Source organism: Fundulus heteroclitus, chromosome 11 (assembly GCF_011125445.2).
Source record: "Fundulus heteroclitus isolate FHET01 chromosome 11, MU-UCD_Fhet_4.1, whole genome shotgun sequence".
NCBI classification, from domain to species: Eukaryota; Metazoa; Chordata; class Actinopteri; order Cyprinodontiformes; family Fundulidae; genus Fundulus; species Fundulus heteroclitus.
The window spans coordinates 26,305,211-26,328,556 of record NC_046371.1 but is presented as its reverse complement, the minus strand read 5'-3'; the positions used below and the strand labels follow the sequence as shown (position 1 = coordinate 26,328,556).

The window sequence follows — 23,346 nt, the reverse complement described above, 5'->3', positions numbered from 1 at the left end:
CAGGTCCCTGTAGTACTTTGTGGGAATATGGAGGATCTGGGCGGCTATCTGATCCTTGTATGCCCCAAATCAAGAGCTATGTCCGCATTTTCAGCAAAAATGGAGTCTGGTCCCATTGTGCATTGGACTCTGCCATTGCTGTACCTATTGCAGATCCAGTCTGTGGTGTTCATGGACAGGATATGAAGGCATAGTCATGGACAGGAGGTTGTCTGGTTTGGGTTCATTTATCTTTGCTTTTTGCAGATGATGTGGTTCTGTTGGCTTCTTCAGGCCATTGCCTCCTGTGGTACGTGGACTGGGGCAATTCACAGCTGAGTATGAAGCGGTTGAAAGGGCATTCAGCTGAAATAAGAGGGATCACCACTTTTGGGTTTGAGGTCATTCTCTGCTTCAAATTTAGGAGTCTAGATAGCTCGGTGTGTTGTTCATGAGGGATGGTAGGATGGAAAGGAAGATGGGCAGATGGATTGGGGCTTCCTCTGTTTTTGTCTTTTTTTTTAAATCTGTCCTGGTCTGTCTGGTAGTGTGGCATTAAGAATTGATGTCTTAATACCAAAGAGAGCTCAACAGATTTTACTTTCGCAAATGGGCCATTACCATAGTAGTGCTCCACTTGATTTCGTATATAAGCATATAGCTTTATTAGATTTTATTCTGGGACTATTTAACGTTCAATGGACACAAAAACGGGAAGGTAGAAGTGAAAAAAAAAAAACAAGGTAGTAATGTTATTCAATACGAGATGTATAAAGTCAAAAACCCACCCTGACAAAAAGACAAACAGGAAACCTCAGTCACATTCACACGTTCCCACCCTAGTGCCCCCACATCCATACACTCTTACCCACACAAAAAGGACACTGTACACACACTCGCACTCACCTCACACATCCTATACTCCCAGGTCTAGATACCCCCGGTCCCAGGGGGGTATCCAGCCCCTCTGGGACCCCACAAACCTTGAGGTTCTACCTCTCCTACACCCTGCCCTCCAAACCAGCTTCTTCTTTGTAAGGTCCAAGCTGCAGTCATTTCTCAGAACAGGACACCTCCATCTACCCTTCAGCCTCCCAAAAGCGGCAGCCCTTTGCCCCCTTATGAGGTTTAAAAGTACTTAATGTTAAAATAAAAAATATTAATACAATTCTGAAGATGCGTTGCATTGAGATGTTTGGTGCCTAAAACATTTGGAAAAGAGCGTTGGCTCCCAACAGAACACAGATGTTCTGGTTTCGAACAACAGCGCTTCTGGTGGAAAAGTACTGGGAGAACCCTCAGCTCAGTTCTGGTTAATATCTTAACAAATAAAAGGGTGGAGGCTACATATACTAGAAAATACATGAGTTTAAATTCAGTCCTAGGATTTCATGAGTCATAAATGGATGTCAACTACTGAGCACCCTTGAATGTTTTTTTTACATTTTAACAACAAACAATCACAAAATCCATTTATTTTCACGTTTATGTGATGGACCACAATTGTCAATCTCCTGCCTTCCGGTTTTCGGCCTCCTTTGGATGTGCTTGTGCTTTAATTTTCCTGAATCCAACAATTAAGCCACAAGAAGGACTTTGTAGAAAGAGCTCCACACTGAGGAGGCAATTCACGCGTTTGATGTGGTTGTTTGAGGACACTGTCCCGCAAAGACGGGAGTCAGACATCACTGTGACCCAACAACACAAACAGTTTGGGTGTAAGTTAAGTTTTAAATCTGATTGGTGTGTTTGTTTTCAACCCCCTTTACTCTGATACCCTTGCATAAAATTCTTAATGCTGACCTCTAGAAGTCAACTAATGCGCTTTTTTCTTAGCCTTTTTTATACATTATCTTTTTATACATTATCTTTTTATACATTATCATTTTATACACATTGTTCTTTTCTACTTTTTAGGCTTAATTTTGTTGCAGTCCTGCTGATTTATACAAAAATTTTCTTCACTTTCCTGAGCCATAGCACAAAATCTCATCCACATGGTATTTGATAATGCAAATCTGAATGACAATAAAGATAAGTCACATTTTTTAACCACTTTACAAATATTCACTGCTTTGGTCTTTCACATAAAATCCTAAAAAAATACAGACAAAATTGTGGTTGAAAAGTAAAAAAAACGTTAAGGTGAATGAATATGTTTTCAAAGCACTGTGACTTTGCTCCTGACCTTCAGTCTACTGGTGTGAATTAGTTCTAGACCTTGGTGGTGGCAAACATTCCCACGACTTATTCTGTTAAAAAAAAATGGTCTTTTTTTTTTCAAAAAAAAGGCCAAAATCATGTAAACATTGCCAACTTAACTTTTTCCCCAACATTAACTTTCAGTAGGTGAACTATCTTCTCTTTAAACAGTTTCACAAGCCCTAATCTGAATGCAATGTTTGTCAATTCTGAGGTTGACTAATCATAACCGAAATCTCTGAGGTCGGCACTTTCTTCTTCATGCCCTGCAGTAATAAGGTTGTAGAAACGAAATGATTCTCAGACGTCGCTTACTGACAAGATGGTGAATTTATCACTTGGAAAATGAGCTGTCCTACCACAAACAACCGACACCACTGCCATGTCAAATAATATGTCTTCATAAAATTAAAAAAAGTTGCAAATGTTGTTAAACATCAGAAAATCTGACCCAATCTGTATAATATGATTGAACTTGATTTTGCAAAGTGCCTTGAGATGACATGTTTCATGATTTGGCGCTATATAAATAAAATGGAATTGAATTGAATTGAAAAGGATTCTCAAGAGAAAGTCTGCATTGTGCAAAGTGAAAAAAGAAAGTATTGTTTTTTTACGCTCTTGCTGTAATTCTCTCATTCTAAAGTAAGAATGAAATAATCCACATTTATGAATGGCAGTACATCCTGGCCGAGGCCCTGAAGCAGAACCACACACCCTCCTTCCCAGCCAGCACTGCAGAACTTTCTCCTGATCTTCACAGCGCTCAGCCAAAGGTACATGAGTCTGCACACACACACACACCCAGACACACACCCCAAATCTGACAATGGGGAGGGTGGGGGGGGGTGAGCCAGTGGGAGGGAACTGTAGAGGGGAGGCGGAGGAGTGGAAGGGGAGTTTGTGGAGGAACTGAGAGGAAAGTGGGGGCAGGTGACGAAGTGGGGGGGGGGGGGGGGGGGGGAAGAAACAGAAGTGAGATAGTGTGGCGCGCAGCCAAGAGGGGATGACAAGCAAAAAAAAAAAAAAAAAAAAGTTAAGGAACATCTGGATGAACGATCTTGGGAAAGATGCAGCTCGCTTAGGTTCTGCTGAACAGGGATGAAACCCTGTGTCCCTCCTGTCTGTCTGGGGTTGCTATTCCCTTTTCTGCCCCCCCCCCCCCCCTCAACCCCACCCCTTCTCTCCGATTGTCTCTCCTCCCGGCCGGCGCTGCAATGTGGCTGTCTCTGCAGTGAAAGTGCTGGCTGGCAGATTCTCCTTGTGTGAACCCTGACTCTGCGCAGTGAGAGTCTGCTTCCGTCCTGTCCCACACTGACTCAGCTGTGAAGCCAGTCGCCCGGCCACAGGAGCAGGTAGGACAAAAACTTTAACTGTACTGTATGTTCCTTTGGTTAAAACGCGTAGCTGCTACTTTAAGGTTTTGCATTTTGTTTATTCATTCATCCATTTTTTTTCTTTATGGGGTAAAGTTTTAAAAGCACGCTCATAAATCTTTTCCTTTCTTCCACATATCCCCTCATATGTCCCTTTTTTTCTCTGCTGCTCTGTCTAACATACAGCATTTTCTACATGAGAGCATCCATAGCTGCCTTTTTTGGGACTCCAGCCTCCAGATTTGACTCCACACATCTGGAGAGCAGAGCTGGCCTGAAGGATAGTCCAGTGTCAAAGTGAGCCGGGGGCTGGATCCTGCAACACCATCTTTCTCGGACTAAGCTAGCTACCATGGATGTCCGGTGGATGGGGGTTGAACCCTCCAAGCTGGGCTCTCCATATGCAGCCTTCACTTTGCTGCTGGGTAAAGTCTGCCTTTAATCTCTTACCTCCTCTTTCTATGTTATGCGAAGCATCTTTGTTTTTTGTTTTTTTTTCTCTCTCTCTCTTGCTGATTTCCAGATATCTGTTTTTTTTTAACTCCACAGAACCTCCTTGGACTTTATTGTTCTTACCCCAGTTTGTCATTCTTAGTACTTTTACACAATGTAATTGAAATAATATTGAGGCATTGAAGTCTTTTATGCATTACTCTAGGTTTTTTGTCTGCAGGTAGATTCACAATACAGGAACATTTGTTTTTGTCAAACCAAAAAGGCAATGACAGGATGTTTTACAGAAACAAACAAGCTAATTTCGGTTTTTGAGTCAAACGTGTGATAGTTGTGCCTTAAATGTTGCAGCCGTGCTATTAGATCTGATTGCTGCTTGCTGCTGGTTTGGGACTCTGTATGAACAGAAGGGCATCTCAGGGAAGTAAAGTGATCCTCCTATAGGAAGGATGCGTCATGCACTCCTGGGCTGCTCTATCACACGGTGTTTTGTTGGTCCAGATATGTATTTTTGGAGCCGATGTTGCAGGGAAAATCCCATTTAGGTCGCATATTTTCACATGTAGGTCTGGCTTGTAGTTGGATTGTAGTCTGGTACGTACCATACATATTCTTTTACCTCAGCATTAAAAGAAAATGCTCCTGGAAAAAGATCCTATTCACCTAACCCTTAGTAAAACATTTATAACACATATTTATTTGTTATAAACACACATCCATCCATCCATCCATTTTCTAACACGTCCATCCCTTGTGGGGTGGCGAGGGGTGCTGGTACCTATCTCTAGCTGTAAATGGGCGAGAGGCGGGGTAACCCTTTGCACACATTCCCTTGAAATTCAGTCTTCTTAAACGTATCCCCGAACATCCTATTTGTGGCCTGAATGCAATATATGTTCAGTAGAAATATAATCTGTACCATTATTTACTTGGAAAACAGCCTGCAATGATGCTGTATAGCTGTTACAGCGTAGTGAATTTGATTAAATGAAAAATGAGATTAGTAAGGGAATTTATGTTGCCTGGTGAATACTGGTTCATTTATCTTGTTTTTTTTTTATATAACAACAAAACAGTATAGGACCTATTTTTTACAGGCCACCTGCAAAAATACAAAAAAAGAGGAGAAAAACTGCATAGAAGAGTATAACACACACAGATGATCAGGCAGCTGCAACAGAACTAAAACCCTACATCTTTATTTGCACACTCATTGTACAATGTGATATATTGTTTTTTTGGCTCTGAAAAAAAAAATCACTTTATGCAACATAGATAAATATTAGTGTGTGAGATAGATAGGAATAATTAAAGCAGCAGCTACTATTTGTAAGAGGACACGGCATTATCATAGCATAGCCTGAATAAATGTAAAAAAAAAAATAAAAAAAATAAACAGTTTTCAAATGATAATGGTATTTGTGCCACCCTGGGGGACTATACTGCTATCAAGTGAATATATCGTCTAAAAAGCCTCAAGGTGTTTTAAGCCGATGTGAGACAGGTTTTTCTTTTTTATAAGTCAGATTTGATTTTACCCAATGGATGCCATCTTTGCCCTAATCATATGTCTATTATTGAATCAGTAATGCTGACATTAACCGAGGCAAGAAAGTCTGCAGTGCTTAGATTTTTACTACTGTTCCATGTTTGTAGATATTGGCTTTTACTTTGTTTCATTACAAGCGTTATAAATGGGCTTGTAACCCTGATCAGTGCCAATGACTATATCGTGTGTTCTTGGATGTCATCAGATTAGGGCAGGATGTGTTGCTATTTGAAATCTTTTAGCCTGGCTTTTATTATCACACAGGTTCTGGTTATGGTAATTTTTTTGTAATTCTACAGGTCAAACCCACGCCGTATTCGGGCCTGGGTGTAGCTGGTTAAGCTTTAACTCAGCTGTACAATATGCGTGCTGAATCAAAGTTTATTTGTGATTTAGAAAGGGAATGAAACTAAACAAATTAAATCTTAATATGTAACCTGCTATTTGTATTAACTATTGTTATCTTTGTCTGATTAAAAATTACTTTAACAAACTGAAACATTCAAATGTGACCAAACCTCTAAGGAGGGAAGTCCTTACTCACAGTACTGTATGTTGTTGTGACGTGATGCTTTTTTTTTTGAACAGTACAGAACTATTCAAAAAAGCAAAACAGTACAGTTATGTCTTATATCATTTTACCTTTTAAAGAAGGACCTGAGAATTTATTAAAAAGGAATATATTTGACATATAGGTCAGAAACTAGGGCATCTGTTTATTTAGAAATAAAGAGAAAGATTTTTTTTTTTTACATGTCCCAAAAACCGTGGTAGCTTTATTTATGTGATAACAACATTACCATGATCTTAAACATGCAGCATTTGTTTGTCTTTAGCATTATGTCCTCGTAAACCATTGAAACAATAGTTATTTATGCAGATGAGGTAACAGGAGTAGAACTTTTAATCCCTGTGCAATCCCTGAGCGGCTGTGTGCTGAAACCTGGTTTTGGGTTTGTATATTAGCTTTTTGGAACTAAAGTCATCTTATAGCAGCTGAAGTGTAATATCTTTGGTGCCATCCATAGATTTGAACTTTATTGTTCTGATGTCTGGGCAGTGAATAATGTGGCACAGAGTTTTTACTACATATCTCTGTAATCCGTCTTAATTGAGATCAGGTTGTGTGGCTGCCAGGTAAAGGGGGAGGGGGGGGGGGGGGCACAGAGTCACCATCGACACTCTCCAGCTCATTCTTGGGAATCCCAATGTGTTCCCAGGTGAAATTGGATATTTAGTCTCTCCAGGGAGTTCTTAGTCTGCCAGAGGGATGTGCACAGAAAACCTCCTAAAGAAGAGGCACGGTAGGCCTCCTGATCAGACGCCTGAACCACCTCGATTGACATCTTTCAATGTGGAGGAGAAGCAGACCTGCTCCAAGCTTCCCCCCGGATGACGGAGTTGCTCACCTCACCACGTCTCTAAGACTGAATCCAGTCACCCTTGCTCATTTCAGCCGCTTGTTGATCTTGCTATTTTGCTCACGATTTATGCCTCATGACTGTAGGTGGGGGTCGGAATTTAGTCTATGCTCACACAAATGCGACCCAAATCCCATCTGCCCACATGTGACCCAAATCTGACATTTTAATGGCAGTATGAACGGCCTTGTTCCGATCTTGTCACCCAAAAGAAAGCCGATTTCACTTCCATATTCTCTACGAAATCAGATACGTATCCGATAGCCGCCAAAGAGTCTGCAGTCTGAACCATCATGTCGCATTTTAGCAGTCACTACTCCACAAAGGCCATTGTTGACAGCTCTGTTTTTTTTGTTGTTGTTTTTTTTTAGCTTTCTTCGTCTTGCTATGATGTGGTATTTATATTGTCGCCTCCTGTTGCTCAGCACGTTCATAATAATGCAATCTAATCCAATCCAAGTTTATTTATAACACACTTTAAATTATGAGGGGAGGATGGAGCGGGAGATCGACAGGCGGATTGGTGCAGCGTCTGCTGTGAAGCGGGCGCTGTACCGATCCGTTGTGGTGAAGAGAGAGCTGAGCCAAAAGGCGAAGCTCTCGATTTACCGGTCGATCTACGTTCCTACCCTCATCTATGGTCACGAGCTTTGGGTCGTGACCGAAAGAACGAGATCCCGGATACAAGCGGCTGAAATGAGTTTTCTCCGTAGTGTGTCTGGGCTCTCCCTTAGAGATAGGGTGAGGAGCTCAGTCATCCGGGGAGGACTCAGAGTAGAGCCGCTGCTCCTCCACGTCGAGAGGAGCCAGTTGAGGTGGCTCGGGCATCTGGTCAGGATGCCTCCTGGACGCCTCCCTGGAGAGGTGTTCCGGGCACGTCCCACCGGGAGGAGGCCCAGGGGAAGACCCAGGACACGCTGGAGGGACTATGTCTCCCGGCTGGCCTGGGAACGCCTTGGGATTCCTCCTGAGGAGCTGGCCCAAGTGACTGGGGAGAGGGACGTTTGGGCCTCCCTACTGAAGCTGCTACCCCCGCGACCCGACCCCGGATAAGCGGAAGACAACGGACGGACGGACGGACACTTTAAATTACCAAAGGGACCAAAGTGCTGTTCAGAATACATCACAAAAGTTCAAAACATTAAAAAATGCTATAATAAGGAAACAAGCATAAAATACAGAAATTAGATAGAATTAAAATGCATTAGCGGCCATGCAATAAAAGACTAACAAACTAAGCAGAAGCTAACATCAACTTCTCGCATGATGTCAAAGGCCAAGGTGAAGGAATGAGTTTTAAGAAAAGATTTAAATCAGACCGTGATGTAGCCTGTCTGATGTGCAGTGGTAGCTCATTCCACATTTTAGGACATGGTAAATACATGTACTCCCCAACTTCAGACATTGCATGAAGATGTTTAAAATATTACTAAAATATTACTAAAATCTCACATTATCTCTCTGGAAGTTTGCATTAAACCGTACGCAGTGAATCATTATTTTTCTTTATGTTTCACACAAGCGCCATACACTGCAAAAAGGGAACTAAAAGTAAGTAAAAGCTTCTTGAAATTAGTGCATTTGTCCTTCATATGAGCAGGCAAGTTTAAATGATCTGCCAATGGAATGAGATTGGCAGATGGAACAACTAATCTTCATCGTCTTATATACAGCATCTAATTATCTTATTTTAGGGATCTAAGTACTCATTCCATTGGCAGATAATCTTATTTACCTACTCAAATCAAGAACAAATACACTTATTTCATGAAAATTGTACTTATTTTCAGTTCCCTGTTTTTTAGTGTTCAATTTATACAAAACCTAGACTGACAAGGTGAAAGATGCATGGGTTTTTCCCACCAGAATCAGAATCAGAATCAAAAAGTTTAATCGCCAAGTAGGTTTGCACTTACAAGGAATTTGACTTGGTGTTGATGGTGCAGACAAAAAATAAGAATACAGTAAAATAAAAAGTAAAAAGGATATGTATATATACAGAAGCTATATACTCTCAGTAAACTGTGCGTTAATGTAACACAGAAGCTTGTAAGTCCTGAACGGTGGAGAGAGACAGTGTCCAGTTTCACGGGCGGCTCTTGGCCTCGTTCATAAGGCCGGTAGCAGATGGGAAGACCGTGAGAACGTGTTAGCTCAGCAGTTTGCAGAGTTTAAAAGGCCCTTTTTTTTTTCCTGAGTCCAAGAAGTGCCCAGAGGCTGATGGGGGAGAAGAAACTGTTTCCTGCAGCAGGAGAAATGTCCTGCTACAGCGAACCCAGGCATTCTTCTGATAGTGTAATGTTTTTTTCTATTCATCTTGCGCGTCCCTTATATCTTAGTTTTAGGAAGACTAAGACAGCATTCGGGGGCAGCTTGACCCAGAAAGAGAGCAGACACATGTACCGTTGCGGGTCGTGTGAAGATTAATAGAAGGTCTTTGTCGTCGATTCTCTTGCATCGTTGTCTGCCAGCCGCATAAACAGCGGCAGTATCAGAAGCATAGCAGCTTACGTCAGGTGATGAGACTAAAAACTAAAATGCAACATTATATAACTGAAACGTTGATTTTAAAGGTGTACTCGGATGAGAATGAACCCCTTAGATAACAGATTACAGGATGTTCTCCCCAGCCACCTCCTGTGCATTTCTGCAGTAGGGTTTTGCACGGTGCTGACCTTGACCGTGCTGTTTGTGTAACACGGAGACACAAAACACGGAGCAGGATCCCAGTGGTGTTGGAGACAGTGCACAGGGTGTTATGGCTGCTCCTCGGGTCTCACCACTGTCCATGTGTCATTCCACTGCTGAGCCTTACTAAATGTTGACATGGAGCACATCTAATCACTTGAAAAAAGGGAGGTCAAAGAAAAAAACATCTTCTTCTTCTGTTTTCTGGGGGATTTTTCTTTACCTTTTCATGAAGGCAACATTTATTTACTGCTACTTCCTGGACTCGCATGACCCTGGTGATCTCCAGTTTTGAGTTACACCTTTCAAGCCCAGGCAGATTGAGTCCTTTGTTATTGACAGTAACGCCACAGCAAGGACGTGGCGGTGTCATGTTACGGAGGCTTTGAATTCGTGAATGTCAGTAGTAGGTGTAGGAATAGCAGGATGTGACAAGAAGTTCCCTAAACACTTTTAATCCCTGTCCAGCACAAAAAGAGGTTTGGCTCTCTTGTGTCCAAAGTTTCAACACCACCGTATCGCTTACAGCCATGGAGTGTGGTACAGCTAGTTAGAGGAGAGATTCTGAATGAACAACGCTGTTTAGTTGCCCTAAAAGCCATTCGTTTAACATTGTTTGAATAAAGTTGGATTACAAACAAAAGCAAAAGTAAAGGACCCCGTGTAAAGTAAAGGAAATAATAAGTCAAAACCCATAACAGTCAACAACACTTTACCACTATTCTGGCACTAAGGCTCCTTCCTATTAATGTGTCTTTAAATATGATATTGTTCCAGGATCAATTAAATCAAACACAGGGAACTGATAGCTTGGCGCCGGGTAAAAAACGCTCAATTATCACTTTCTATTTCTTTTGTTATTTCACCTAATTTACTGTTCAGATTAAAGTGTTCCCTCATGAAAAAGCAAAGTACACTTGAAGTACATTTGTGAGGTCAGACACTGATGTTGGATGAGTAGGCCGGTCTCATGGTCTCTGCTAATCTAATTCATCCCAAAGGGTTGATGTCAGGATTGTGTTCAGGTCTGCCACGTTCTTCCCGACTGCACTGCTTATCCACGTCTTTCCAGGCCATGCTTTGTTAACGGATGTACAGCCACATTAGACTTAAAGGAGCCATCCCCAAACTCTTTAAACAAAGTTTGGAACATAAAGTTGTCCCAAATGTCTTGGTATGCTGAGGAGTTCCTTTCAGTAGAACTAATGGGACTTTTCCAAAGCCCCCTGTCTAGGCCTGCACTACTCTACTCATCCTGCCCCAGCTCCGCTCCACTGTAGCGCTTTTGGTTTTCAACAGACCTGGTAACGCGGTGGCTTTAAGCCCCACCTCTGTTTGGCGCCCGGTTGCTATTAAGCAGTGAGGCATTAACTGAAGAGATAGTGAGAAACGGTAGAATAAAAATGTAGATCAGGCTCTGACATGCCTCTGTGCGTGTGTGCGTGTGTGTGTGTGTGTGTGTGTGAGAGAGAGAGAGAGAGAGAGAGAGAGAGAGAGAGAGAGAGAGAGAGAGAAAGAGAAAACGGGAGACATGGGACATTTGCATTGCATAGTTGCGCTAAATCGTCCGAGTGCTGCTTGGGTTAGATCCACAATGGCTCCGCTTTGCTCCTTGCGGTTGTTATGCTTTTCTCCGTTGTACTGAGTTTGCAAATCACCCCCCCCCCCCCCCCCTCGCTCCACTGTCGGCTGGCTGGTCCCACGTACGGCCAATCACTGCCTGGCAGTCGGCCCACGTAAGAGCTCTACTCTACTCGATAACAACCACACCACATCCTGAGAGGGGACCAAAAACCCAGCCGGGTAGGAGATAAATGTCCGTCGTTGTGGAGTTGAGTGGACTTCATAGAAAAGTCGTATAAGAGTCCAACCTGAACCCCTGATTAAACAGCCCTACATCACCCGAGTTTCTACATCAAACTTTACACTTAATGCAACGCAGTCAGGCCGGTGCTGCTCTGCTGGCAACACTAGACTAGACTCATCCATCAGAAATCTAGACAGGCCAGATTATTCCCTCCAGGGAACATGCCTCCTCTCCTCTGGAGTCCAGGGATGGCGTCCCTCACACCACAGCGTCCAGTGCTTTGGATTGCACATGGCGTTGGGCTCGATGCAGCTTCTCGGACACAGAACCCATTCCACAAAGCTCTCCATGCTCTGCTCTTGAGCTAATCTGAATGCCACATATAGCTGGGAGCTCTGAAGCCATTGCCTCTGCTGAAGGTCGTAACCTGTGAGCGACAGCGGCGCAGGAGTTTAGGAGTTCGTCCTGCCCCGGAGCAGCTGTGGCTACTAACACAGCTCCCCACCGTCAGGGTGTGAATGTGTGAATGACTGATTGTAATGTGAAGCGCTTTGGGGTCGTCAGACTAGTTAAAGCGCTATAAAACTACAAGCCATTTACCTCTGTGCACACATCTGCTAATCGCACTGTTGTATTACGTTGCCTACTACTTTGTGTATTAGTTTTACCCGTTTTTCTTCCACTTATTCCACCAACAATTTACCAGGGAAAATCTGTCAAATCTTCATAGCTACACTTTTTTGCTACCACACTGGGCTGGGTGGCTTGTTGTCATACATCTGTGGACATGGAAGTGATTAGAAGGCCTGAACTCAGTGACGAAGAGGAGTAAGCAGGGTATCTTCCTGACAGGTATCCTACCAGTATTAATAAATTACCCTCCTCCCCCCACCAAATCCCCTCAGACATTTGGGTTCTTCAATGATATTTCTACACATGCAGCATCATGCTGACAAATCATAACATATGTGATACTCTGAACTGCATAATCACATGGTAGGGTAATTTCATATTTTCTTGTTAATGAAGAAGGTCCCATCTCTGTGTATGATGCACTGATTTGAGCTGTGGTTACCCATAGTTAACCAGCAGAGGGAGTTGCTCCCAAAATGCAACATCCCAAATTTTCCCTCTGAAGACCACAGGCAGTGCTGACGCTGAAGGCCATGTTTATCACATGTTTCGTCACCTTATCTCTCGCATGTATTTCTTTGCTTTCCCAGGTGTTTGGTCCGCTCAGGGCCTGGAAATGTCCGTGGGGAAAATTCCCTTCTTGGAGGCAGTGAACGGCAGCACCGTCATGTTGCCTTGCACGTACGCCAGCTGCATTGGCATCGAAAACCTCTACTTTAACTGGCAGTACAACGACAACGGCACGATGCAAAAGGTAAAAGCAGTCTGCTCCTTTCAAAGTTTTTCCCCCTCGGCTTTTCTTTACGCTGACCTTGCAGTTTTGTGAGATTGACGGCTCGCTGATCCTGTCAGGTGTGTGACGCCGTGATACCGACAGAGGACGTGATACCGACTGTGAATATATTCAGAGAGAGAGTGGAGTTCATAGGAAAGAACCACAAAAACAACATCTCCATCTTGCTGTGGAACATCACCTTCGAGGACGGAGGCCTGTACACGTGTTTTGGCCGTAATCCAAAAGAGAAGAACAAGAACCACAGCGCGGTCTTCCACCTCATTGTGGTGGACGAGTGTAAGTTCTCGACATGTTACAAACGTTTTATTCTTGCCAAACGTTTTTCCGCATTTTGTCACGTTACAGCTTCAAACCGCAGTGTGTTTGCTAGGATTTGCACAACATGGTTAAGTGGAAGGAAAAAGTACTAAATAGTTGTCCGCTCATCGGATTCTGCCCCCTGAGGTGGAGATCTCAGCAGCTCCCCCAGAGTTACCACCGGCCTCTCGGCTGCTTCTCTGATCAATGCTCTCCATGTTGGTTTAGGTGGACGGTCATGTCTTGGTAAGTTTGTATTTGCGCCATGCTCCATTTCAGATGAGGGACCGAATTTAAAGGTAGGGATGTTGCTTTATTATCCACCCTCTGCCCTCACTACACAAGGGCCATTCACATTAATATTATATTACATGTGGATGGACTCTGCTTATTAATTAGGTGACAACAGAAGGAATTTGGTTTCACATTGGATTTTATTCAGAGGCGTTAGAATAAACAGGGCTGACCGAGCCACGCTTTTTTATGATCTCTATTTGCAAAACATTTTAAGCGCCATTTAGAGCACTTCACAGAGGATCCTCCTGAAATACATTAAAGTTTGGAGTTGTACTGTGACAAAATGTAAAAAGTTAAAAAGATTACAAATGCTTTGTCATACATTGAAAAGTTTCCCCAATTTACTTTCCCAACATATACATAAATGAATCTCCCAGTACTGCAGTTTACCAACATAATACCAGATGTTCAGCTTTAGTTACTACTACTGCTCCACTTGTGTTGGTTGCTGCCTGGTAACTCTATGGTACGTTTAGTTTATTACAAGGATATGACCTGAAATACCAATTGGTCAATTTACCAAAAAAGTAAATGAGTCACTCTCACTCCCTTGATCCTTTATTAATATGCATACTCAGGTGAAAGTAGACCAGAACAAGCATTTGTTGTCTAAAGATAAAGTAGTGGGCAGTTAAACCTTTAAGGACAAATTGAATCAGACTGGAAAAAGCAAATCTATGAAATGTTTTGTCTCTCTCTGAGAAACCTATTTACAGTGGACAGGAATCATTAAAACAGAGAGATGAAAGATTCATCTTAGGTTTTCTTTATGTTAGGAAACATATATAAATTATTTTAACATTGTAAAGGATTTCTTTGCTACATGTCTGCAGTGAGGGTGGTGGACAACACGCTCACCATCCTCATAGCCTCGGCTGTAGGTGGGGTCATCGGGTTCCTGATGGCCTTCATGCTAATCAAGAACTTCACTCTCTTTGTTCTGGCCAAACTCGAGGAGAAAAAGTGAGTTTTCGGTTTTCCGCATTTTAATGGCCGTGCAAATGTTTCACGATATTTCATCACGAGCCACCGCTGCGTGGTGGCGGCTGACTTTGAGCCGTCGCACACGCTGGAGTTGTTTTCTTAAAGCTGCCAGTTTGCCTTTGAGTCGCTGTGATTCCGTGGTTCTAACGCAACCTCGTTTTTTTTTTGTTTTTTTTTCCCGCTTCCCTCCTGCAGTAAAGAGTGCCTTGTGTCTTCGTCAGGGATCGACAACACTGAGAACGGCCTCTCCAGATCCAAAGCTGATTCCAAGCCAACTCCAAAAAAGAAATGAGGCAGGGAATGTGCGACTAAAGGAGATTTAGGTCGTGTTTGCAGACGTTTATAAATGCGAATGTGTTGACCGGTCATTATGCCTAATTTAATACCTCTGGGTATGAGGTTTGAATGGGGAAAATAGACATTTGCACACAACGATGCCAAATGTGCTCTAAGTGGAAACTGTGCAAATGATATACAACTTAGGATTGTGCAAATCTTGAATGCATACATACTTATTCAAAATGTCTACATCATTTGTACACCGTTATCTTGTGCTCGGCTTAAGTTAATTGTGGCTTGAGTGGTAGTTAGGTTTACCTACTATACAAAGCCAACTAAACATGGCAGCAAGTTATTCTAATATGTACCCTTTCCTTCAGATATAGTGGTTCATGGAGAAAGAGTACAATCCAATGAAACAGATCTATTTCATGACAAAACGTATGACTTTAAATAAGACAGGCACAGGTGTATTAAGCCCCTTCACACTGAATTAAGACCACTCTAAGGTCTTCGTAATCTCCAACTTTTGGGAATGTTAGTGGATCGTGACAAACTTGGAAAAACTCATTTCAGTGTGAAGGCGGTCATGAGCTACTGGATTCTTACTACTTGTTTCCCCAGCTCTTTTAAAATGACACGTACAATATCTCCTCACAATTTGCTGAAATTCCCGGCAAATATTAGAGGTTTCTGCTCCACCGCCATCAGTTCCAGCCTTGCTGTAGAGGAGGAAACACCGTCAGTATTTTTCATCAGTTTAGCAGCATTTTTTTTTTTACTGATCACTGTAAACCGCCAAGCACCGCATCCTTTGCATCCTGCGTTTGGTACGGTGCTCTGTTCCCATAGCTTGGGGCGGACAGAAGTAATTATGGACACAATCTAACATCTGAGGTTTTCACTCATCATCGCTATTAACTTTGTGAGTCCTGCTACAGATATATGTCATAAACCAGGTTCTCACCAGCTCAAACTTTTTCCTCCTTACTCCTCCTGGTCCTCTCTGTCTGTTTGCTATCTCCCTCCTCCTATTAAATATGATGCCAGGACTTCTCCTTGACAGCTAGGGAACCACATTTTGTGGTCAAACCGCAGCTGGAAATACTTGCAACTTCCCTCAGTTTCTTTTTCACCCGTGTTACTCCCCTGCTGAGAGACCTATTTAACACAGAACCCAGGACATCCCAGCTTCTAAATGCAAGAAAGCTGATCCTGATACTGCATTTATCGGCGTGGATTTTGTGGACCGTGTGTTGCAGCTGCTTGCTAAGATACTCTTTTTAAGCAATAGCAGCAGCGGGGCATGAGTTCAGTTGCGCCACACAGAGCCCAACAACAAATCACACGGAGAAATGCCACCCGGGTGCGGATGTAATGAGGTTTTAAGCTTAGATTCAGGGAAACAGAGCTGTCCTGCTATAGGTTTTCTGATGACCAGTCCACGTAAGGATCAGCTACCCGGCTGAGCATAGGACTAAGATTTGTTAGCAAACTCCAACACATCAGAACCGCAGGCCTTTTAGCATGCTCAAATACATAATCTGGAACGCCAAAGACAGAGGACCCGGAAATTCAGCCAAACGCAGGGAGCATTTCAAAGGGTTTAAAACAAACTCGCTGGTGGGAAACAGGAAACTGATCGGAGCACTCTCAGGAACCACTGATGGGGGGGGGGGGGGGGGAGATAAAGGTGAGTGGCTGCCGAGGACTCAATGAGGGATGAAAAACAGAAATAAAGCCACTAACCTCCTCCGGATGGAGGTAAAGGATGTGATCTGAGGTTCCTCAGGCTCCATTTTGGATCCACAGGGTTGAGCGAATGATGGCGTCGCAACAGGTCACATCTTGGAATAAGCAGGCAGCTTTACCAGATGGGGGGGGCGGAGACTTGAGAGGGATCCGTCAGATAATCAAGGGTCACACACTAGAAACCAGAAACCGATGAGGTGTCAGACGAGGCCAAGGCAGGGGGATCCAAAAAACAAGAACCTGGTCATATACAGGTAATCTATGCACACAAAGCCTTTTAAAAAATCTGGTGGCGACTGACTGTGGAGATTCAGCATTTAAAGGCAGTGGGGGGGGGCAGGTTAATAGGATTCTTCTTATGTGACGGCGCAGTAGTCCGGAGGAGCGAAGGAGGTGCGTTCCATTCTGTACCGAGGCAAAGGTGGGATGCGGCCCTCATTAATACACCTGTTCTTGTGCTACTCATTCAGCTCAAATGTCTGCCATATAGACCTATTGTTCTAGTTTATAGTGTATGGCGATGCTGCTGTTAAACAGTAGAGAACATATCTTACTGGTGTAGTAGCATTAGTGAATGACTTCACATTCTTGGAACATTCATTTTAACTAGAGTAAGAATTTCCCACCAGCCTCCAAAGTCTCTTTATACAAAAACTATCTGGAAAATATTCCCTACACAAAAACGTCCCGCTAGTTTTCATTTAAAATTGTTCGAATAGCAACAGGAAGCAAATGATGTCCTCATTTTGTCGTTAACGGGGGGAGTTTTAACTGATGCAAGTTATTAAATGTGTAGCTTCACATGTAAAACAAAAAAAACAAGTTGTATGGCATTTGGCACAGTTGTTCACGTTTGTTTCCACCAAATATCCACTCAGGCTGTAGCTTCTGCCATTCAAAAAATATTGAACTGTTCTTTATCCAAAGTCAAAACAAAACAGAAAATAACCTTTTTTTTTTTTTTGTCGAATTGCTTGAGGCTTAGAAATGCTGGGATGAAGACCCTTATAATAAACACCAAATCTCATATGCTAATAATATCTACTTTAATCATATTGATAGTCAGTATTTTTCTACACAAGTTAGCAATTACTTTAGTTTTAGTAAAAGAAAGAGGGCTTTAAGCAGTTCTAATGCAAAATATCATACGTAGTATTGCAGGAATCAGCCTAGTTCTTCATCTCATATCTCCTCCTTGCTTGAAAAGAACACATGTGCCTGTTAAAGCATACCGACTCTCGTATTTAATAGAATAGCTAGACATTGCAAAACAGTTTTTTAAAATCTTATTAAACTGTTACAAGACGTTAAGCTTTTAGATCAAAATGATAGACAATCTCCATAGACAATCCCCAACATCTAGATACACTAAATAAACACCATTCAGAGGATGCTGCTTTTGAACTAACTACTCCAATATAAGCATGTGCGACATGGGCCTGATTTTAGCTCTGATGCTTAAATGCGGAAAACAAATAGAAATATAAAAATACATTAAAAACACATCTTCTCATAGTAAAGCTGGTAGTGTCAGGGCTGAAGTTAATTGTAAACCAGTTTCAATCTCGGCTAATCCCATTAATGTGTTGGGTCGAGTCTACACAGGCCATCTCCTCGTACTCTAAAATCTGCTGGGTTAAAAACAACCTATCCCATCTGTCCTGGGTTAAACATGGACCAATTCAGCACTGGCTTGATCTAACGTGCCAGGGTTTGGTTATAGGGCTGAATATTAAAACCCAAAACTCTTGCCAACTCCTCAGCTATGGAAGTTGCTTCTGACCATCCAAAATCTTGCTAATACGTTGTCACCCAATTTACCACGCTATTGTCGCGGACATTGAAAGATAAATTAATAGCGGAAATGTTTAGTGCAGAAAAGCTCTAAATCTGTGTTTTAAACTACGAATGAACGCACAAGAACCAGAGCAGCACACGCCGCACATTAAAAGAAGTAAGGATGATAGAGGCGAATGATAAATATTACAATTGCAGCAAGTCACATGTACAAAAAAAACAACAACTAAAAACTCAAAATAGCGAGAAGATTGCATTGTGGCAATACTACCAGCAATGGGTTTTATAAAGCCTGTCTGTATTGACTTTGTGACTGGTTGATAAAAGTGTGCAGCTAGTGGTAACTTCCTATCAGATGAAAAGTTCATGTAATCTTAAACGAACAAAGGCAATCTCTAGTGTGAACTAAAGTCATTAGCTTAGGCTAGATACATTAACATTACCTTACAGCCTCCTTTTCCATCTCACCATTTCTTATTTGCTCCTGCGAAAGAGGTTCAGTGAAGTCTGAATAGGTTGTTGTATAGTTAAAAATTAAGAGTGTGGGGTCTCTTCGCTAAACTTCCCAACCGGGTCACAGGTAACGACCCAATATTTTGTTAAAAGAACCCAACTTTTGTCCTAGCAGCAATAATCCAGCAGCATTTTACGGAGCCCTAGAGGGGTCATCGCAAAATGTTTTGCATGTTGAGAGAATGTGCTCTCGTTTAACTATATTGTGCTCTCGTTTTACTAAAATATACGCTCATTTTACTAAATCATGTGCACAATTTACTATATTGTGCTCTCGTTTTACTATAGTGTGAGCTCATTTTACTAAATTGAGCTCTCATTTAAGCATAGTAAAACGAGAGCACAATTTAGTGAACATGGTTATAGAACATTGTGTGCACGATCTACTTAAACGGGGCCACAATATGTAAAACGTGCACTCAATATTGTCTTGACACATGTAAACATGAGCACGTTATAGTATATTCGAGATCTCGATCTACCAAAACGCACCCACGAATAATTAAAACGTGTGCTCGAATAAGTTTTATTAATTCGAGGACTCAATTAAAAGAAAACGTGCTCAGGTTTTATTAATTCGAGGGCTCAATTAAAGGAAACGTGCTCACAAATTATCACGACATGAAAAAAAATATCACTTAAAGTGAGCTCTCCCGGGCTCCGTAGCATTTTGGGCTTTAGAAAAAAAAAAAAAAAAAACAGCAGCTTTTTGTGTGTAGGATGAGGACGCAGATCAAGTTTATCGATGTTAACGCCAAACTTCTTAAAATGCATTTCTAATTTAGAACAAACATCCTTACCTGAAGCACTATAGAGAGAAAAAAAGTGACTAGGTTGTCTTGCACATGCATGTACAAAGCAAGCACCCTTAAACCAATTGTTAATGGGTATATTGATGATGATAGAAATATCTGACAGTAGGTTGAGCATGGAGGGTTATAGTTCATGTCAGCTGCAAAGGTAAGGTCCTGTTTTAGCAACCTGTACCAGAGAGGGAGGTTTTCAGTAGTGCTTTGCTTCAGGAGGAGACCCAAACTCTGCCAAATACAATTTTAGGTAGTATTGAGAAAATACTGAACTTCTATGGCTTTAAAAGAAGTACCTTGAGCTCAAGAAGTTGGGCGTAGTGCGTATGTAAAACTTACTTCCCACCCTTAAAAGTTGATAAAAAAAGTACTGTACAATACAAATTCTGACCGTTTCATCACCACTTTTTTTTAAAAAAAAGTGCCTCAAACTTTAAAATCAAGCTTGAAGCAATATATTTTAACGGGGTATTCTGGGCTCTTTAAGAAGATTTATATTTTTCGTATGCGCGATCCAAATCGGATCATTCTTTCATGTTGTTCATGCAAGTGCGACAGAAAAAGCAAAAACAAGCAGCACAAAAAAAAAAAAAAAAAAAAGATTTCATGTGAGACCGTCAGTGGCGGTTCTTGCATGCACGGCGCTTTGGGCCAGCACCCCTTGTTCCCCCTATAATAACCTGTTTTGACTGCAAACAGGTCTTGCAGCTGCTGTGTTTTGCCATGTTTTATTTCATATTTTCTCCTTTTTGGTGCCTGCTGCCATGTTACACACGTCCACAGACATCTTCAAACTGCTTGTTTAGGCGTAGCAGAAAGGTAAGGCTTTAACGCTCCAGCTGAAGGGAGAGTAAATGGTGGCAGGATAACTTTCCTTTGGCTCAGTTTGATTGACACCACAGGCAGCCATGTTACCTGAAACTCGGACAAAATACAAGAAGCAATCAGATTATTGGGTTGGGTGAAAAGGCAGATGTGTCTTTCAGCAGAAAGCAGAGGGTACACATTCAACACACAGTGGTCCCTATTGAGTGCACGCACATTAAAAGCAATAGAAAAAAAGTTTGAGACGCAAGTGACAGATTAAAAAGTTATTTTGTACGTCCCCCCTTTCTAATGCCGCCCTGAGTAACTGCCCATGATACCCGTATCTAAACCTCCACTGGTTGCAGTCATTGCTGGAAACACATTCAGTTAACCAATCATATAACTTATTCATTCATTTTAAAAAAGCACTCCCCTTGTAAATGTTTTTATTTATTTATTCAGTGCCAGCATGTGAGACGGTATGAGCTTTTCTGCAGAGTCACTTCACCCCCTTCGTTAGATTAAATGGCTGCGGTCATGAAGTCCAGTTTTAACCGTGTCGGGAATGTGTTGTGACATTGGAAACATCTGAAAAAGGCATTTCTAAAAATGATTCGATTCGATGGCAACATTTAACCTAAAGTACGGGAGGATGAGGTTTCTCTGCTAACGTTACAGAACTATTACTGTGAGTTGTTTTTAATCAAAAGACTGTCGTTTGTTTGAATCACAATCCCCAAATTTGGATATTAAGCTTTTAGTGAAGTGTGTCAGAATGAGTGTGGCAGTTTTGGGCCTTTGCAAGCAACTCTATGCAAATGACAGCCGGACCAAGCATTTACTGTGACAGCTTTGTAAAAAGGTACCGCAGTGATTACTATAGATCTACGAGCTGTGGTGATGGCATGCAGGCTGGATCCAGAGCCCCTCAACTGGAGCAGAACCCGAGGAGCCTTTGGAGTCAGTTTCTTCTCTACCGCTGCTCTCTGCACTCAGATGTAAAGCTGTAATGCTCTTGCTTGCACTTAAATGACTTCACTGTTTCCCATATCTCCTCCATGCATATCTACCATTTGTTCTGTGTTAATAAAGTTTTGAATATTATCTGTCTGGTTGTGCTGTGTGTGTTGGGATACACTGATACACTCCTTCCAGGCCGGCGAATGAAGTGAACGAAGGTTAATATGCACTTAAATGCAACATCTGGCAACAATACTAGCATGCAAACGTTAGGCAGATGAAGAGGAAGCTCTTGCATTAGTGAGAACTAAAACTATAACGCTACATTTGCTTAGTCAATCAGTTTATTGTCAAAAGATTTATTAAATAATAATATTTACAGATATTTACAGAAAATATTAGGTCACCCTACAAAAAGTCTGGCGTATGGGTAATATAAATTTAAACTGATATAGTCTATGAAAGAAAATAGTACGTGGATCAAAATTGAAGAAAATATCTGAGATTTTCTGTGAGGATCGTTGAAAAAGAAACAACTACCGCAGAGGAATTAAATTATGCCAATGCCACATTTATTCTGATTTAAAATGGCTAAAATCATAAACCATCAGGAGCGCGTGGTTACAACATTGCTACCAAGCATTTTAGGGAAGTTTGTCCTGTTTCAACCTCAGACATTTAATTTAATGTGTTCCTGACAATGTTCATTTTTTGTTACTTAGTTGTCATTAAATCACGTTTATGTAAATATTTTTACTTGAAATAAATGAGCATTTGATGGGCTGTTATAAGTTTTCAACAGGACTATAAATGTTCTTGAGAAAGTAACTACAATACTCAGTAATTTAGGATCTATTTGTTTTACTTATATCAACCCCGTTCTAGAAAAAAAAAACTACATTGAAATACTTATTTAAATCTCTATTTTTTTATTTTTTTTAACAGAATCTTAAGTGAGCAACTTTATTTATTTATTTATTTATTTATTTCAGACATTTAAAGAGCCACACTCACAAAAGCTTTAGGGAAGTGGGTTACTCTTGCTCACCACAGCAAGTTTCATAGTTTAGGCACTGAAAATACTAATTAACACAGGTTTACAAGTGAAATCTCTGCATCTGGCTGAATGCAAAGGGTATATCTGATCAATAGTCACAGGTCATCAAAAAGATTTCAACTGAAAGAGCTAGTCAAGCACACATATTGTGTTGTTTTTTTTATATAAAGAATGCCTTTAACAAGATGGTAATGGACGCAAATGTTTCTCCACTATTCCAGTATAATTATTTCTTTAAAGTCCCAACTATTGTTAGAATATTTTATTATTATTTAGGTGTTATGTATTCAGCTGTAAGAATAGATTGTTCAGTGGCACTACTTTGTGTGCTAGGTGGAAGAACACCGAGTGTGTTGTTTGTACGTCTTTCGACTTGTCACTTGTACTCCAGTAAATAACCAATAAAGAAGGTCACGCTCTACTGAAGGTCTCGCTTGTTGCCCAAAAGGGATAAGACAGAACGTAACAATATAATAAATATAATATAATATAATATAATATAATATAATATAATATAATATAATATAATATAATATAATATAATATAATATAATATAATATAATATAAGTAAGTTTATTTATAAGTTTACAGAAAATAAGTATTTGGAGGGAAACTGCAGTGTCATTTTTTGGGACAGTTGCCAAGTTAGGAAGCAGCACTGTGGTCACATCCTTTTTCAGCACAGGGTGTGTCATGTCTCATTTCATTTTGTTAATATCCAAAATGGATGTGTTTTTTTTTTTGTTATATTAAAATATAGGTGTATAAAAAAATAAAGAGTCCTTCATTTCCAAATATTTCAGGTTACATAATTTTAAAAACTCAATTCCTGACGCAGAAGGAAGCCTTTCTTTAATTGTATTAAGATATTCATCGATTAATCATTAACAGG

At 41.2% G+C, this 23,346-nt stretch overlaps 1 protein-coding gene across 1 annotated transcript; it reads left to right on the top strand.

The window, feature by feature from the left end:
- Positions 1-3,391: 3,391 nt before the first annotated feature.
- Positions 3,392-16,416, top strand: scn4bb (sodium channel, voltage-gated, type IV, beta b). Its single transcript, XM_021318777.2, has 6 exons — positions 3,392-3,536; positions 3,744-3,982; positions 12,699-12,862; positions 12,961-13,180; positions 14,332-14,461; positions 14,678-16,416. Exons 2-6 carry the CDS (start codon positions 3,910-3,912, stop codon positions 14,772-14,774), a joined length of 684 nt encoding a protein of 227 aa, XP_021174452.2. The 5' UTR covers positions 3,392-3,536; positions 3,744-3,909; the 3' UTR covers positions 14,775-16,416.
- The last annotated feature ends 6,930 nt before the right edge of the window (positions 16,417-23,346 follow it).

What these genes read in the sequence shown, in the direction of transcription:
- scn4bb (XM_021318777.2), top strand. Translation starts at nt 3,910, where the DNA reads ATGGATGTCCGGTGGATGGGGGTTGAACCCTCCAAGCTGGGCTCTCCA. An exon ending in ACAACGGCACGATGCAAAAG is followed by an intron (nt 12,863 to 12,960) that starts GTAAAAGCAGTC and finishes TGATCCTGTCAG; the next exon opens with GTGTGTGACGCCGTGATACC. An exon ending in GCCAAACTCGAGGAGAAAAA is followed by an intron (nt 14,462 to 14,677) that starts GTGAGTTTTCGG and finishes TCCCTCCTGCAG; the next exon opens with TAAAGAGTGCCTTGTGTCTT.